The sequence below is a fragment of the Vigna umbellata genome, chromosome 11 (assembly GCF_029865625.1).
Source record: "Vigna umbellata cultivar VRB3 chromosome 11, Vumbellata_1.0, whole genome shotgun sequence".
Classification (NCBI taxonomy): domain Eukaryota; kingdom Viridiplantae; phylum Streptophyta; class Magnoliopsida; order Fabales; family Fabaceae; genus Vigna; species Vigna umbellata.
The window spans coordinates 2,651,659-2,671,017 of record NC_142175.1 but is presented as its reverse complement, the minus strand read 5'-3'; the positions used below and the strand labels follow the sequence as shown (position 1 = coordinate 2,671,017).

The window sequence follows — 19,359 nt, the reverse complement described above, 5'->3', positions numbered from 1 at the left end:
ATTTATTGTTACATTACATTTTCTGTGAAGAAAATTCGCTCTCGTGAAGTTCTCCATTTCTTAGAACTTTATGTTATGTTTATGTGCTATTTCATTCAATTAATGTGATGATTCTTCTATGTTAGAACTAATGAGAAATCATGAGGTAATGGAGAAGGCACAGAGTGAGGTGTGAAAGGTGTTCAATGAGAAAGTGTTTGTGGATAGTTGTGAATACTTAAATTTGGTGATCAAATAAACAATGAAGCTACATCCCTAGAGACATTGTTAGTTCCAAGGTGAGACATGTGTGATCAATGGCTATGAATCCCTGCAAACAGTGATGCTGCAAGTGAGACATCACTTTGAATGCAATCCTTTTGGGTTGGAAGGAGAATTTTTCCTATCAGTAGCCAATTTGCAATCTACAAAATATAACAAAAAATAGACAATTTGAGTCTCCATGTATGATAATGAAATCATGTTTCACCATACGCGGATTGTTAGCAGCTAAGCCAAAATAGATAGAAAATATAAAATACAAAGTTATGTTACCTTTTGGAAAAATCTCCATCTTCTTCTCCATCTCACAAAGAACTAGAAAAATACTATACCCTTTGAATATCTTTTTCGTCCTTTCTAGTAAAAGCCACCGGCAGCAAGTTCCCTGTCTAGAAAATCAACACTGTTTCTATTGCAGAAGAACAGGATTTTCCAACTTAATCTGTGCCCTTGTCTGAACCATCAATATCATCATCTAAGCTCTTTTCCAAAGAAAGATTGAACCTGAAACAAAAGACAGGGAACAATATGAAGATAACTGATTTATCAACTAGATATTAAAATCTTTCAACAAGTTCAGCAACCAAAGATCTATTAGGCATGCAGTAAAAACAGGACATGAAAATGAAAGATGCATAAGATACCATAAAACAAATGAAAAATATTCAAATAAATTATACTAAAAATACAAGTAAAAGGAATCACATAATATATTTTCACAACAGGATAGTTCATAGTAAAAACTATAGGTTGGACATAGGTTATATATAGACGTAAGTTAGATAGAAAAAGTCCAAGAGCGTATATGCAAAACAAATTCCCAACACGAAGGACATGACCTTAGAGGAATATCTTTATTTGATGAAAGGATGAGAGAACGAAAGAGGAAAAGGATAGAAACTATTCAGTGTTTGGTTGTGAAGAAACAAAGCTAGGGAAGAGATAAAATTTTGAAATATAAATTTGAGGGAAAGTAGAAAGAAATTAAAGTTCAAATTTTTATTTTAAGAAATCAGCTCTTTTCATTTTCGTTTTACTTTCTCTTCAACCAAACAGGAAAAACCATTATAGTTTTTGTTTTTTACTCTGTTTATTTTCTCTAACTTATAGTATTTAATAGTATTTTTGTAGTATTTTAATGGGATTTACCTAAGTGAACCTCAATTAATTAAGTGCTACGTAGGTTTATCCTTCATTATCGTATCTTAACATGATAATCTTTTTTAGGGATGATGTTTTTTTAAACGACATTATCTAGGCCTTATACTATATAATATCACTCAGGCTTGAGGTTGTTATTATAAAAAACAAGTTACACATCATGGTGATCACAATTAATTATTATACAAATATTAGGAGTATAATTCCCATTAAGTGTAGCAGTCTGCTTAATAGGATTGTTTAACAATGAGATATTAATCTCTTATGACTTTTCCATATTGGATTGCATGTTTGGTTGGTAGGGCTAAGTTAATAGATTGGACTGCACGCTTGGCTGTTTCTTAGCTCCCCTTTAAAGTATAGGTGTTAGTTTATAAGAAAAATTATAAATTAAAGTTGGATAAATTTTTTAGGCACAACACATGAGTACGAGAGTGAAGTAAAACAATTTCTTGAATTTGCAAAAATAAATGCACTTGTAAAAAACAAGAGATATTACCGCGCTCGTTATACCTCGGTTCATCAGTAACCGAAGCATAAAATGACGTGTCATTTTTGAAATTTTCTTGACAGTATAGGCCTCAGTTGCTTCCGAACCGATGTCATAAGGGTATATGGCCTCGGTTGTATGCAGAACCGAGGTCAAAAACCATTCTTAGAAACTGACAAACCAGTCATCTGTTTGATGAAAATCGTTGTGCAAGGCTTTTGGCCTCGGTTGTCTGCAAAACCAAGGCCAAAAACCACTGCAAGAAACTGACAAACTAGTCAGTTTTAGGCCAAGGTTGTCTGTGCAGGGCTTTTGGCTTCGATTTTCTGTAGAACCGAAGCCAAAAACCCCTGCAGGACACTGACATTCCACATCTGTAGTCTGTTTTCATAAAGGTGGTAGTAGTCAGACTGTCAAGGATTTGGCCTCGGTTTTCTTGAAAACCGAGGCCATAGAGCCTAATATGAACAAATTTAAATCTTTAAATAAAATTTAAATTTTAACAGAGGATTTGGGCTCGGTTATGGCGGGAACCGAGGCAAAAAAGTTGAAAAAAATTTCAAAATTACCATTTCATATTTATTTTGAACTTTTTTTAAAGAGAATAGGCCTCAGTTGTGTAGGGAACCGAGGCCATATCCCCTTTATCGCGTCACTTTTACTGGGAACCGAGGTAATAACCTTTATTAGGTTAAAAAAAAAGAAAACTCGAAGGAACAGTGTCATCGTCTTCGCCTAAAATAGTTTCTGTGCATTCTCTCGAGAGCTGCCATTGCCTTCTTCTTCCATTTTCACTCATTTTTCACCATTTAAATTTGGATTTTTGTGTTGCAATGGCCGTCGTCAACGTTTAGAAAGCATTTTAACTGATCAAAATCGTTCCAAACGTCTTTTTTATTTGGTTTTTACGATTCTCTTCCTTAGAGGTAATTTTTGGTTGGTTTTTCTTGTTGCGTTTTGATGTTTGATTTTGTTTGTAAAACTAATATTTTTTTTGTAGGTTTGAATTTTGCAGAGTTGAATTTTACAGATGGACGTATATTGTAACACCCCTTTAAGGATGCCACATATAGTTTATAAAATGTCTATTAACTTAAAAAACACATAGTCTTTGATACCATCACTAAACATTAAAAACTTTATTTAAGTATCGTGAACAAAATTAAAACCATGAGAAAAAAAACATTATTCTAATTCTAAAAACTCCCATAAGATTTCCCCATGCATCTCTTTGCTCTAAACATCACCAACATCATTTCTAACATCATCTTTTCTCGTATAACAATACGAGTTATACGATCATCGCACAAACAAAAACATGTGAGGATTGAAGTACTTGAAAAATACTAGAATGAGGGGGGGGGGGTTGAATAATGTTAATGGAAAGCCACAAACTTAACAAATAAAGTACATATAAACAAAACCTATGATTGTGCTGGAAAATAGAATGAAAGAAGATATGAATAATAGAAGGAAGAAAACAAACATAAACACAATTTTGAGACACAAAAAACAATATGTGCCTTGATTATCACGAACCAGTGACACCCAAACTCTATCAGCGCGTTCTCACTACCAAATCCTCTGATTATCACGAACCAGTGGCACCCAAACTCCAACCTGCACTAACAACCCAAATTTTCAACCCCAATCAGAAGCTCCTCACGGAGGTACAATCGGAGCTCTCCAATAGGCTTCAAATATGGGCGCTGGCCAAGATGCGGGCGGAGACGTAGCTCGAGAGGGCGGTAGGGGAGAGAACGGAGATGGTGAGGGAGATCGAGGAGCGGCGGCTAGGCTCGCCAACACGCGCTGCACCTTCCACGAGTATACGACGGAGGAGATCCTATTGGCCACCGACAACTTCTATGAGCGGATGAGGTTGAAGTCCGGTAGAGATTGGAGTAATGTTTACCGGGGACGCTTCAACCAATCCATCAAGATGCTCCCTTTCTTTCTTTCTCTTCTTTTCCCAGCGAGCAATCAAAAGTTGCGGAGCAAACTAAGAAGCATAACCCCTAAATCCATTTCGCCATCCACCTGCAGAGACAATATCTTGACTGATTAATCGGTGGAACCAAGGTTTTAAACGGTGGAAAAAAGGAATGAACAGAGGGAAACAAGTTTAATCGGTAGAAAAGTGGTTTTATGGTCGCTAAGGCTGAAGAAAGGCAAAATATGGAAGAAGAATGTTGGATCTATGAAGGAAACTAGACTTACAATGCGGAGGAGAGGTGGATCTGTGATGGAGGTTGGCGATGAGGAGATGTGCTCTTGAGAGAGAAACTAGCACGCTAGGTGGATCTGTGATGGAGGTACTAGGTTTTTGGGGAAAAATTTCCTCCCAAAGACTAGGTTTTCTTGGCTTTAAGGCTAAGTTTCCTACAGTCCAAGCCCATATGCCTCGGTCCATCTGCCAACCGAGGTAATATATTTGCCATGTGAGGTTTATGCCTCAGTTTACCCTGACAACCGCTTTAGACACTGGTTGCTTAACAACCAAGGTATATACTATTTTAAAAATTACGAGACTGCCACCACGTTTTAATATGCTTTGGTTCCAGAAAAATCGAAGCGTAATGTGCGAGTTAAAAATGAGATCTTTTACTAGTGTCCAAACAATATGTCATTCACCCGTAATCTACCGTCCCAAAAACCTACTTACCAAAGTAGGGTGGTTCGAGTTGTAGCATCTCGGTTTAGGATGCCACAATTACGAGTAAAAATTTAAAATTTTAAAATTGTAATACCATTGCGAATAGTTTATTCAAATTGAAAATGTAGATTCCTAAATTATCTAAATTAACTTGTCATGTTATAGCACATTCGAACTATTTACATTATCATATACTCTCGTATAATGACATAAGTTATATAATCATCGTACACACACATAAACACGGTAAGGGTGAACAAACTGAGAATCAAACATAAGCATTATAATATTTAACACAAAGAATTACTTAACCACGATACACACCATTATCACAAACGAGTCCACCGTAACCTACCATACCACTTGTTCATTAGAACTGACAAATTTGAGCCATCCTACTGCCACACCTCATCACCGCTGTCGAGACTCACTGTCACACCTTCCGGTTCGTCACAGTCACTTTGAACAAATGAACAAAATCACATGTTAATCTTGGAGAACGTGATTTGATTATATTGGAGATTTTTGTTGATTGAGACCGTGAGTGTTGGATTGGTGAAAAATAAAGAAAGAAAAGGAAGGAAGGAAAAGGAAGAAGATGAACCAAATCATGGTGTCTACAAGTGAATTTTTATCAATAATTACCGACGAACTTTATTGATAGATTTTTTCATTAGTAATTACCGCCAAACTTTACCGCCAATTTTTTTTATTGATAATTATCTACAAAACAGAAATTTCGTCGATAAAATTTATCCATGAGAATTTTACTGATAAATATTTTGTCGTCGATAAACTGATGGACTTTTAGCATTACTGACGAATTTTGGTTGTCTCTAATATCATTTTTTCTTGTAGTAAGAGCTTCATCCACCACAATGATGACAACAGTGAAAAACAATAGCCAACAACGACAAAGAGGACAAAGTAATTACGAAGGGACACACCAGAACTTTAATGAATTGGGCAACCAAAGAATGATGGAGAAAGATAAGCATGAAGAATAAGAATAAAAAGAGACACGCATAAAATAGAGAAAATGAAGCGCAAAAGAAAGATGAAGAAGAATATTAAACATTTTATACTAGTTATAACGACTAACTAATATAGAAAAATAATTTTCTATACCAGTTTTGAGTGAAACTGGTATAAAAAAGTTTGTCCAATATTATAGTTTTGTGACCGCATCAATTTCTTTATGGCTCTAGGTCTAACCATTATTCAAAAGCGACTTTCTATATTGGTTATGGGTTCAACATATATATAAACTTTTGTAGTTTATTATAGTTTGGTCATCATGTCACTTTTTATACCTATTTTGGATCCAACTGATATAGACAAACTTATCATATTTATGATACTGTCATCGTGCAACTTTTTTACGCGTTAGATTTGAACCGGAGTAAAAAATCGCTTTAAAAAGTGTTTTTTTCACTAAAAATTACTTAAAGTAAAAAAATTTATGTTATAGAAACCAAAAATTTTATTACTCAAATTAAAGTTTTATTCTGAATTTTATTGAGAAGTTCTTAATTTATTTCAAATTATCAGAAAACATTATTTCTTCTTAACAAAGTATACTTTAAATAGTCAAAGCCAAGTAAATAAAAGTGGCCCAAGAAAAATAAGGTAATTTGTTATAATGTAGTTGCAAAACACATAATTCCAACTTTTGTTATATATCCATGAATTTTTAAATTATCCCGAGCATTATAGTTCCGGTGAATGGTGGTAGAGTGAAAAACTCTTTCTATCGATCGAACTATAGCCACGTGGTAACAGTAACGAAAATAAGTCAATTAATGTAGGACTAACGTTTGATCAAGAGAGACTCATGCATGGGTCAACAGAACCAGACCAAAAAGATCCCATTCTACTACATATTCCATTGTTTTTGTGCTTCTCTTTTAGAGCGAAATGGTGGTGTGAAGATTAAGGATAGGTGATTACAATAGTTTTGTTCACGTTCAGGATTCTACATTTAACTAAGGTTTCTATTTCCCTATCATTATATAACAGCTAGCTAGCGTACGGTCCGTTGTCTGATCTTAAGGTAAAATAGTCTCAATCTCCTTTCATGGTTTTATGTCATCTGCATGCATATTGTTCGTTGGTTCTTATTTTGCATGTTTTTTGCCGTCCCCGATCAAGCTAGAGTTTGGTTTGATATGAAGTTTTTATAATTATCATTTTGTGCTAGCATAAATGTCGTGTTCCACTTTCTTTAAATGTAATGTGGGTTTCATTCTCATTGTCGTAGTTGTCCTGTGTTTATTTTTGAAGAGAAATATGATCACCTTAACGTTAATATATGATGTAACCTTAGGATCATGATATTTTAACAACATTTTTTAACAATTTTTTGACAATAGATTATGTGTCACTGTTTTATTGGTCTGTATATTTGATACAGACCAATTACAAATTACTACATAGGTTGTTGTAAAAAAGTTGTTAGAAAAAGTTGTTAAAAAAACATTTGCCGTATTAAAATGGTTTGCATCAGCTCGAAGTTATTGTCAAATTGTGCAATTAGCAAGGAATAAGGTCAAAGAAAATATTTTTTTAACAACTTGTTTTGATAACTGTTTACAACTATTTATACGAACCAATAAAATAATGATAAATAGACTATTGTTAAAAAGTTATTAAAAAAAAGTTCTTAAGATATCACGGTCTTTAACATGATAGACTGACATAAGTTTACCTTTTGACTAGTCCGGAGAAAAATTGTCACTGGTTTTGGTGAAGATTTTGGTATGTTTTTTGAGCATTTACTCTCTTTTGTATATGGCTTTTGGTACAACGGGAAAGTGAATTTTACATTCTTCATATATGGTATGTTTCTGTTAAGTGTAGCTATCATGCGGTTGGTTTGTATTTTGGAAGCTTGTGATATCATTACACGCATGCAGAAACTACAAATTTTCTATTCCACATGATTGAAGTTAGACATTAAGGGTCCGCTATCATAAAAACTTTTTATCATCTCGTGATATACAATGTCATTTTAGAATTGTTTAATTCCATTATTACCGGTTTTGCATATAGACTATTTTGATGAACGTCTCTTTGCAATTCCTATACTTCACACGCAAACTCAAACTGAGCTTTATAATATGAAATCTCTACTATAGAAACCTGTTTAATTTTTCTGAATGTTTTCGTGATTATTTTTTCCATCATTTTCTGCCCCTTACAAACAGACCTTTGAAGACAAAACAAGAGAAGAAGAATCAGGAAATAATCAGCTCTGATACCATGAATGTCATGGAATCGAATGACGTGGAAGAAGATGGCTTATATACAGAAGATGGGACAGTTGACATTAAGAACCAACCTGCGAACAAGTTAAAGACTGGAAGATGGAAAGCATGCAGGTTTATACTTGGTATTGAATCCTTTTCTTATTTCATTTCATAACCTTATGTTACCTCTGGATTAAAACCACACTGATCTTATGTGCTGAAAAAAACTGACAGGAAATGAATGCTGTGAAAGATTGGCGTACTATGGCATGAGTACAAACCTAGTGAACTATCTCCAGACCCGTTTCAACCAAGGAAATACAACTGCTGCAACTAATGTCACAACCTGGTCAGGGACATGCTATATCACCCCATTACTTGGAGCCTTTTTGGCTGATTCATACCTGGGAAGATACTGGACAATTGCTACTTTCTCAATTATCTACGTCCTTGTAAGTTTATTTAAAGAACAATATTCTTTATTCTTTGTTAAATCTATATTATGATAAAATTTAATTTAATTTGAACTTTCATAATGTGGGTTCATATTTTAGTGTTGTCTATCTTCAATTAATTAATCTTTCAACTCTTTTTTATTTATAAGAGTATGCCTTCATTTTATGACACCTATAAACCTACATTTTTGTTTTCTCTTTAGGTGTTAATACACCTTTTTTATATCTATCAATATTTTTCTTTTTATGATACGCTATTGAGAAACAGACCAATTGTAATTGTTTCTTATCTAGAAAACACTGTGGTCAATTCATTCTATTTTGAGAGTATTATGGATTTATTCATATGTATTGTTTTAGTAATAAATCAATTTTTCAAGAAATATCGAGCTATAACGTTATACTTGGCGACACGTTTTTGAAATTTTTAATAGTTTCATAATAATGTTTCAACGTATTTTAGGTTTTTCTTTTAAAACATAAGTATAAAAGAAATTGCATTCTCCCTGTCTTAACAATAACATAAGTTAATAAAAACTAATTATATTTTTATAACACGTTTTGCAGTTTTTATGTATTTTTTCTTGTTTGTCCTTCTTACATAATGTATGTATTTATATTTTTTATTAGGAATAATAATGTCAAAATCTGCTAATTATGAGAGTAGATTTGGTGCATTACCGATATCATTTTCTAAAATGTAAAGAAAATGAACTATTTTTATTAATTTATATATATATATATATATATGTATATATATATATATATATGTATATATATATGTATATATATATATATATGTATATATATATATATATATATATATATATATATATATATATATATATATATATATATGTTGGAAACGTCGTCTATTAAAGATTAAAAGAAGTATAATTTTAATAGTGAATTTTATGTATAATTTATTAATCTTATAATTAATTGTAATTATAATCCGAGTTTATTTGAATAAATTTTCTCAAAATTTAAGATAGTTAATTTTGTTTGAAAATATATGACAAAAATGAATATGAAGAGAAACAAAAGTTAAATTAGAAATACCAGGGGGGGTGAACTGTTACAGAATAATAAAAGCTAGAAAATGTACATATAAATAAAATGGAAATTTTCTTTTCGTAAATTTGGGGTAATATTTGCAAACACAAGGTATCTAACACATGCTCGAAATGGAACTTGCTGGTTTTCTTTGCAGGGAATGGCAGTTTTAACATTTTCTGCTACTATCCCCGGAATAAAACCAGCATGTGATTCTAATGGTTGCCATCCAACATCAGCACAAACTGCAGCTTGCTTTGTAGGACTCTACTTGATTGCTCTGGGAACCGGAGGTATCAAACCCTGTGTCTCATCCTTTGGTGCCGACCAATTTGATGACAACGATGAGACTGAGAGGATAAAGAAGAGTTCTTTCTTCAATTGGTTTTATTTCACAGTTAATATTGGCTCACTTATTGCTTCGTCAGCGTTGGTTTGGATTCAAACGAATGTGGGTTGGGGATGGGGATTTGGAATACCTGCTGTGGCAATGATCATTGCAATTATATTTTTCTTCATTGGTAGTAGATGGTACAGACTTCAACGACCTGGAGGAAGTACCATTACAAGAATTTCTCAAGTTATAGTGGCAGCGTGCAGGAAATCTATGCTACAAGTGCCTGATGACAAGTCGCTTCTTTATGAGATTGAAGACGCAGAAGCTAACATCAGAGGTAGCCGCAAAATGCCACACACACATCAATTAAAGTGAGTTCTCTCAACCATTCATGCACGCTATAATTCAGTACCTGGCCTTACACTTAAAAAAAAGGCCATGTATTGGACACAGAATTTCATAATTTTCAACACATTTAAATATATTCAATTTGAATTGATTTTATTTAAAATTGTTTCATTTTTCAAACGTAGATAAGATTAATTTAATTAATTTAATTAGTGAATATGTTAATTTTATTGTTTGGAAAGTATTTCAATTATCATCCATCTAAAAAAAATTATTTAAGAAACATATAATTGTTAAAATTGAAAAATATTAATATCAATTATCTTTTTGTAGTTTATCTTCGTTAAAATTAATTTTTGTTAAAGTTTTTTTTTAAATATTATTTTATATTTGGAAAACATTTTCTCAACTTATTTTAAATAAAGGTTATAAAATGAAAGATAAGGTGAAACCCTAATCAAATTAATTTAAGTCTAAATTTAGTCAGATCGATCTAAGTCCAAAATGAGTGCAGTAGGTTGGGTCACAATCAAGTCGAGTTTCTCGGACCTAGATAAAATCGGGTTTTTCTAAATCCTCATTGAGTTGAGTACGTCAACTTGGAACATAAAGACTCACCAACCTAAGATAAGTCGACACATCACAGTCTTGAGTGCTAGTTAAATATAAAGCTAGAAAATATGACACTCTTAAAATAACACTCTCACAAAGATTGAACTGAGTGTATGTATAAACTCCAAGTATTCAATCATTTTATAAGTCTTGAAGAACCCCTATATAGCTAAGCATAAGGGGTATCTTAACAATAAAACAAAGTATAAATATGTTAATAAAAAAGACAATAAGCTTTTAGAAACTAGTTCTAAAGGAGGTGTCTTGAAAAGGAAACAACCCAAGCTTAGTCTCCAAGCCTCTCCTAAGTGGCGCCTTTGACCTTCTAGAATAAAGGTCAGCTTCAAGCTTATTCTCTCTCTAATATGCACATAACATGAGTGGTTCTAAGGGTGGGTTACGTAACACCCTAATTTAGGGTATCAAGAGTCATAACTAAACCAAAATATTTCAAAATTCGTATAGCAGCGAAAATATATTTATAAAATCTCATCATTTAAAACGTAAAGAATTAAATCAAATCATAATAGTTCCAAAAGCATTGTTCAATTACATAATTATGAAATTAATGAAAATAACCAAGGAAATAATAATCCAAATACATTATTCCTAAAAATTTTATAACATAACCAACTTTAAATAACCCCAAGTCTTTCCCGTACTCTAGTGTATCTATCATGCATTTGCAACATCTACAACATCCTCTGGCTCACGTATAAACCATTATACGATCATTGTCAAAAATGACAAACAACAAACACAAACACAAACAAGTATGGGGTAAGCTACTGTTAAAATAAACCATAACAATACAATATATGAATGTCAAATAAAAACTACATAATAACAACATGCAAAGCCCATCCTTATCATTATTAACATACTGATCACTAATCCTCTAAATGTTGCAATGTCATTATCACCAATTCCTCGATCCTTGATGTCATCACGAACATCATCGTCCCATCTTCTCATCAACACTAACAGTTATCATGAATTTCATTATTATCATCACGAACATCATAACAATATCAACCTCATCATAACATCATCATGAGAATCACCAACACCATGATCATCATCATGAAAGACATCAGTCACACTCCTATACCCCACCTCACACACTTGTTATACCGAATGGGCCTGCCTAAGTCGTCCTGCCCTAGCGACTAAAGGACCTACTTTCCTGCTCCGCAAGGACTTAGAAGTAAAACTGTTGGTGCATTGCACACAAGTGTACTATACTCATCAAACGAGCTAGATTGCAAGAAAAACATTATTCCCCTCTTCCTACATCGCACGATCGAGGTGTAACACTCGAACACTACTCTCTTCCTACATCCATGGTCAAAGAGATTCTTTATCCCGCATCTCACGGTTAATAGCACCAATCTCAAGATTTACTAAGTACAATAAGTAGACTCATCCATCATCTCACATGCCCATCGATCAACCACAAAACTTGGTACAATCCATTCACTTATACATGTTCTATCATAAACCAAGAGTCAAACATCAGCCCAAATGTAGCAACTAGCTCACTTTCCTCACGAAACATCACGTCATTGCAACTTATCAAACTTGATCATCATCCATTCTCCATCAAAAACTCAAATTTACAGGAAATACACTAGGATAATCGATTATCACCACTGATATCGATTATTCCAATAAAGTTTACAAAATAAACTTCCGAGTTTACAAGTTACATGGAGATAATCGATTATTACTCAAGCTAATCGATTATTTCGGAGGTAGGACTCTAAAATTACGGATAATCGATTATCACTCACAAAAATCGATTATTCTCGGAACCAAACCACACCAGAAAAATTAAAAGGCTTATACAATCCATACATCATCTCTAAACTTCGTGAAATAAGATTGGCAACATATAAACACATTCAATCACCCTAGATACATGGACAAAAACCTAGATACTTACATCATGCCTCAAGAATCACCCTAAAATCCCTCACAATATAAATTGGAGGCCAAAAACCTTAACATAATGTGAAATATTACATCTAACCTCTAAAAGAAAACCAACACAACCACATCCTACATATAAAAGCCCTCAACCATACATTCATAGATTTAGATCCAAAGTTTATACTCACGCTTCTCAAAACGCAAAGAAAGCCACAACCTAAACTCTTTCCCCATATTCAACACCCACAGAACATATTCTGTCATCTTATAGAATCATCATCATACATACGCAACTTATCATAATCCTCACAAGAATCTCATTAACACCAAATTCAACAAATAACAAGAACTAAAATGCATAGTCATCCATGAAACACCTAATGTCTCACACAGAAATCATGCATACATTTACACTATTCATCCCTATAAAGAGAAAACAAAAACATACTCTCATTCATCATACGTTAAAGACTAGGTAAGCTTCCTCATTCCTTGGCTAATTCTAGACTTTCTCTACTATTAAAAAAAACTTGATTTACCAACGAAAGATATTTGTCAATGAGTACCAAATTTCGTCGATAATATCAATTTATCGACGAATTATCGACAGGCAGAAATCTGTCTGTCGGTACATACCTTGTCGAAAACATCCAAAAACCAAAACAGAGAAATACGTTAAGTTGTAAAATATCTAGTATTGAAATAAACCCATTTTAAGACCCTTAATGAAATAACAATCTTAATTGGTAACCCCAACATGCCATGTCAAAGTTGTCGTTGAATCACTCTTTTAATGGCTTACATAAAGAAACTATTTCATTCACAATCGCCACTTCAAAATTCATCATTCTTGTGACTATTGTAATAATATGTTGAAGTGTATATTGCCAAATATTTGGATGATTATGCACACCTACTTATTACTCTATTACGTACTAGAACAACTAAATTGCAAATACGGATGTTGTTAATCAAAAAGGTTTTAAATATATGATATAAAGGGAATATGTAAATTGAGAATGATCTTTTTAGTACTAATTCATGAATTTTTCTAACTTCATCTTAACCACTCAACATATCTCTTCCCTAATGAGTTGAGTACTCATTAGGTATGAGTTGAGTTATTCTACTACACCTGTAGAACATCCTCATGTGGAAGATCAAACCAAACATCCTTAAATATTAGAAGCGACAATGTAAGAAACAAGGCATGGTCTCATGGCCTATTGGGTAGACAATGGCAGTATCCTGATCCCAAGGTTGCCACATCTAATCAAGAAGGCCTAGTTGTCAGTCCACCCTCATGTTCACTATTGGACAATGATACCACATTACCATCACTGTGAATTGTTTATTACCAATGAAGTTGTGCAAGAGTGGACCATACACAACCTGAGAGTTCACTGATTTTAATGAAATATTTCAACTCATTCCAAAACTAACCAGCTATGAGATGTTCCTTGGATGACAAAGACACAAGACTCACATTTAAACTCAAGAAAACTACACCCCGAGCCCAATAACAATTTCCATTACTTAGAAACACCCAAACACCAAACAATAAATTTCATTCCAATCAAACAATACAAGACAATAAGCAATAGTTAAACCAGGTTTCTTCGATTCATCTTGCTTTAACCTCAATTCTTCAATTACTGAAAGCAATCACGAAATTAACAAACATACCACATTGGAGTCAAATTACATTATAAAATGGTACAAATAAATAACACTAACCAGCACTCCACGAACCCTTACCCTCACTCAACACATTAGGGAGCCCTACATCGCGACAATCATCTCCTATTACACCAGCATCCATGAACCATCACCCCTTATACAAAAACCCTAAAGGAACCACGAACCACCAACCCTCCATCAACCACGAACCCAAGGTAGAAGAACCCCCAAAGTAGGACACACCGACTTGTCTCATGGAAGCATTTAAACGAAGAAAGAAGGAGCCACTCTCTACAAATGAAGTAACCACTCTCTACCATCGTGAATGGGGACGCTCTTTATAATGACATTAAGAGAGGAAAACGAGGTTGCCTGAAGAAAGGGAAGGGAAGGACCTTGGCTCTAAAATAGCCTAGAAGAGGGGAGAGGAGGCAATATTTGAAAGTCAAATTGGGAAAGGAATACCTCAAATTTCAATCTTATTTCATCGAGGACTAAAACAATGGTCTCAAATCCGTTGGTAAATTATATCATTGTTACATTACTAACAAATATATCTACCGGTAAAAGAATCAGTGCATTCTCCTGATAATTCCATCTGTAAATCACGCTTACTGGTGGATCCTTGGTCGTCGGTAATTATCTGCTAGTAATTAACACTTTTATTGTAGTGTACACACAAGATCACAACAAGCCTACACTCTTCTTCACACGTCCCTACAACCTCTTTGTCGCGCACACAAGATCACAACAAGCCTACACTCTTCTTCACACGTCCCTGCAACCTCTTTGTCGCGCTTCCTCTCTCTTTTCCTCTCAATATTTCATGTAAGGTTTCCTACTTCTGTAGAATGTCTCTCTCTCCTACTCCCTCTCTTTTATTTTCCAGCTCATAGAAAATCTTTTTCCCAAAATTTGTTTTCAAACCATGAAAACCACCTAGATCATGATCCCTAATATTATGTATCTGGATTTTAAAAGCATAAACTACCCTTTGACTCTTTCTACCTCTTCTCATGTGACTTTGAATTATTTTAGTTTATACCTCTTCCACCTATTTTACTTTCTACACCTCCACTTATAATTCCCTATACACCTGAATCATTAAATGGAAAAACCCTTAATAAAAAATATAAATCCCTTTAAACTTTTTCCCATAGGATTTGAACCCACATTCATTCAATCTTAGACAAACATTTGTACCAACAAATCAACATATCATATTGGTATTAACACACATCACAAATTCAACAAGTATATAATAACATGTGTTGCATTTATTTAAATAAAAATCAAATAAATAATATAGAATTTATGCTCTAGCCAAGGCCTGAACATGTGACCACTTAGCCAAATCTCTCAACAACTAAGTTACATAACACATTGTGAAAAATATGCAGTTTCCATAAAAACATTCTCTCATTACAATACTATTTTTAAGTTCTACATTACCTCATATCTTATAGGTTATCCTCCTCTCCAAGTAGTGTTATTCTTGTTATCTCCTGGCACAAGCTTATCCTACAAAACAAACAAACAAAAGAATTAAAATATCAACTTAAGTTAAGTCAACTATGATAAACAAGTCAACCAAAGTTAAGTCAACAAAAATCAACTTAAGCAAAGTCAATATAAAAAATAGAAAATAAAGACAAATAAAAAGGATTATAGGTTTGCCTTCTAGTCATGTTTCTAGTCACTCTTGTAGAAAGGTCCACTGTTTCATGGTGAATCATTATCTAAGACAAATTCCAATTTTTCATTAAAAAAATTAAAAACACAGTTAACTAATACATGCTATGATACTTTTAGATAAATATTCAATTCATTTATATAACCGTAATATTTTAAAAGAATTAAAATATATACTTTTCAATTTAAAAATAAATTTTATAAAGGAAATTTGATAGTAACCAAATTAAAAGGTTACCCTTTATATTTTATTATTTTGTTGTAACAAGAGAAATGTGTTTATTTAAGGTTTTTGGACAAGGCAGCAATAGAGAGAGAATCTGACCACAGAAAGGGTTGGGCAAATCCATGGAAGCTGTGCACAGTGACCCAAGTGGAAGAGCTGAAATCCTTAATCCATTTGCTCCCAATCTGGGCTTCCCTGATAGCCTTTGCAACGGTGTACAGTCAAATGAGCACAATGTTCGTGTTACAAGGAAACACAATGGATCAACAGGTAGGTCCTCACTTCAAAATGCCCTCTGCATCCCTCTCCATCTTTGACACTCTCAGTATAATCTTCTGGGCACCAGTCTACGACAGCATCCTTGTGCCCATTGTAAGAAAGTTCACTGGCCACCGACAAGGCTTCACACAGCTCCAACGCGTAGGCATAGGCCTTGTCATCTCCATCATCTCCATGATCGTTGCTGGCATTCTAGAGGTTGTTCGCCTCCACATGGTCAGAAAAAACAACCTCTACGACGCTGAAACCGTTCCTATCTCAATCTTCTACCAAGTGCCTCAGTACTTTCTCGTAGGAGCTGCGGAAGTTTTCACCAACATTGGTCAAATGGAATTCTTTTATGGACAGGCACCTGATGCTATGAGAAGCTTGTGTTCAGCTCTTCAACTCACCACTAATGCATTGGGAAACTATGTGAGCACTTTGATTCTTTTAATTGTGACAAAAATCACCACAAGCAATGGAAGCATTGGTTGGGTCCCAGACAATCTCAATAGGGGTCATCTTGATTACTACTTTTGGCTTCTGTCTGTTCTCAGCCTGATCAACTTTCTTGTATATCTCTGGCTTGCTAAGAGGTACACATACAAAAAGGGTACATGAAATGCTCGTTAATTTGGCACACTGTTGTATAATTCTGTAGATATTGCTCTTCTATCCACTTGTACATTGACGTTAGCATCTTCCTTCTAGACGCTAAATTGTATTTGTATAATTCTATTTGTGTAAAGGCTCTTTGTAATGTATTGAAATAAAAGAGTTTGTACTATTCAAGGTTCCTTGCAATGTTGTAGACTTCACTTGTTATGCTCCCGGTATGTAGGTTAACTTAACTCCAAATGGTTAATTAGAAGCTAATAATTCAATGCAACTCGGACTACTAAAAGGATAGAGGTCTGTAATTTATTTACATATGAAAAAAATATATGTAGTTAATATTAGATACGAATTTTATTTGTAAATAATGAAATCCACGTGTAAGTTTTATATACGGATTATCAATACTAAGTAAATTATATAGAAAATAATATATGAATAAGTTACATATTAAGATTTCAAACTGTGACTCTAAGTTTCACATTAATTAAAAATGTGAAAAGTATGGTACCATATGGTTGAAGATAGATTAATACATTATTTAAAGATTTTGATTAAAGAATAATGTCAATTCTTATATGATTAGACTTAGATTTATTGGTATTATGTTTTTTCAATGAAAATCTTACTTTAGGTAAATTACATATAGATTATTCAGTATGTAATCATACTTGTAATGTATTTTTCAGATTGAAAAGTATTTTTTTTTTATTATTTCCGAATTTTTTTTATATTTCTTGTTAATTTGCAATAAAAATTTAATTAAAAAAATAAAATTTTTAAAATATATCAATCATACTATATACCAACACTTCATTTAATCTAAATTCAAATCATAAACAACATAAAATTGAAATTTAAAGGAACAATATCTAATATGAAAAAACGAGTGCAAACAACTCATAATCTGAAATTGAAGTTCTAGAAAGATATAATTCAAACAAGTTCTAAAATCCCAAAACTTAATATTTAGAATAGTAATGTACGTATTGGTTTTGGTAACTTTGTTCTGATTAATATTGTTCTTAATCTTGTTGGGGTTGGTCTTTCTCTAGCCACCAAGTGAAGGTCTCCCTCCGAACAAGCAAGGGTATCAAAATGACATGTCACAAAATATAACATAGTCATGCAAATTTTGGTACAACATATAGACTAATAACCACGTGTATATATGCTTAGATTTCGTAATAACTAAAATCAGGGATGTGCTGACACACTTCTTGAGCAAGTTCTGTGTCTATTAAATAAATATACTTTAATAGGAATCCTAGGAATTACACACTAACTAAAAAAATTAAAATATACCCTTTGCTCGAAGAATAAAAATAAATAACTAGTTGATTAAAATTAATCATTAAGTTATTGAATGCGATTTCGAAGTAACTATATGCAAGTTGAAATAAATGTAAGTGTCATCAAATCTATTAAAGATTATAACACTCATATCCAATTAACCACGATGACACTCACTTTTTTTTTTATCAATAATGAACCAAGATTCCAAACTTTCTTAAAATGTGAAATGTGAAAGAGACATACACCATGACAAACACTATAGATGTAACATATAGAAGGAAAATGTTTTTTTTTTCTCATTTTTCTTCTTTAGTAAACTTAACTTCATTTCATTAATCAACTTTATATAATAATAATTTTTTATCAATTACAAGTTATGGATTCTAAACAAATGTATTGTATTTTATAATATTTTTTATTTGCTTCCTTTAATTTAGAAAAAAATACATAACTTGAATAAGAAATTAAAAGAATTAACTCAATTCCAATTGTTTAAAAGGATATTAATTGCTAAGATTCGAAACAAAAAATATTCCTTTTAGAAAATACACCAAGAAACACTCCAAGTCACTATGACGGTAATAATCATATTTCAAAATTAAATATTGTCCTATTTATCAAAATTAAAATATTTAAAAAAAATTCAAAATATTTCAATATACACTAAACAAATAAGACATTTTGAAATTTTTTGTGCAATTTTATTTTTAATTAAGTTTAATTTTCATCCATACAAAAGCAGTACACCTAAAAAAACCTAATTCACCAACTCCATTTGCAATTTCTTGTGAAGCCAAATAATCTTCAATAGGATTCAAGAAAATAAATCTCTCTTCTATCGTTTCCATATGAAGGATACTTTCATAAGTAAAAAGTAAAAGTACATGTAAAAATACCTCATTTTAAACTTTTGTTAATTTATAAATAATTGACAAAATCATTTCTAAATAAAATATCCAAATACCAATTACAACCTCTATAAAACCTACAAAGTAAAAGAAGTTATTTCAAAAATTCAAAAACAAAAACATAT

General features: G+C 32.7%; 1 protein-coding gene across 1 annotated transcript; it reads left to right on the top strand.

The window, feature by feature from the left end:
• The first annotated feature begins 7,748 nt into the window (after positions 1-7,748).
• Positions 7,749-17,116, top strand: LOC124827084 (protein NRT1/ PTR FAMILY 8.1-like). Its single transcript, XM_088102328.1, has 4 exons — positions 7,749-7,959; positions 8,051-8,268; positions 9,485-10,035; positions 16,217-17,116. The coding sequence occupies exons 1-4, from the start codon at positions 7,830-7,832 to the stop codon at positions 17,034-17,036; spliced, it is 1,719 nt and encodes a 572-aa protein (XP_087958454.1). The 5' UTR covers positions 7,749-7,829; the 3' UTR covers positions 17,037-17,116.
• The last annotated feature ends 2,243 nt before the right edge of the window (positions 17,117-19,359 follow it).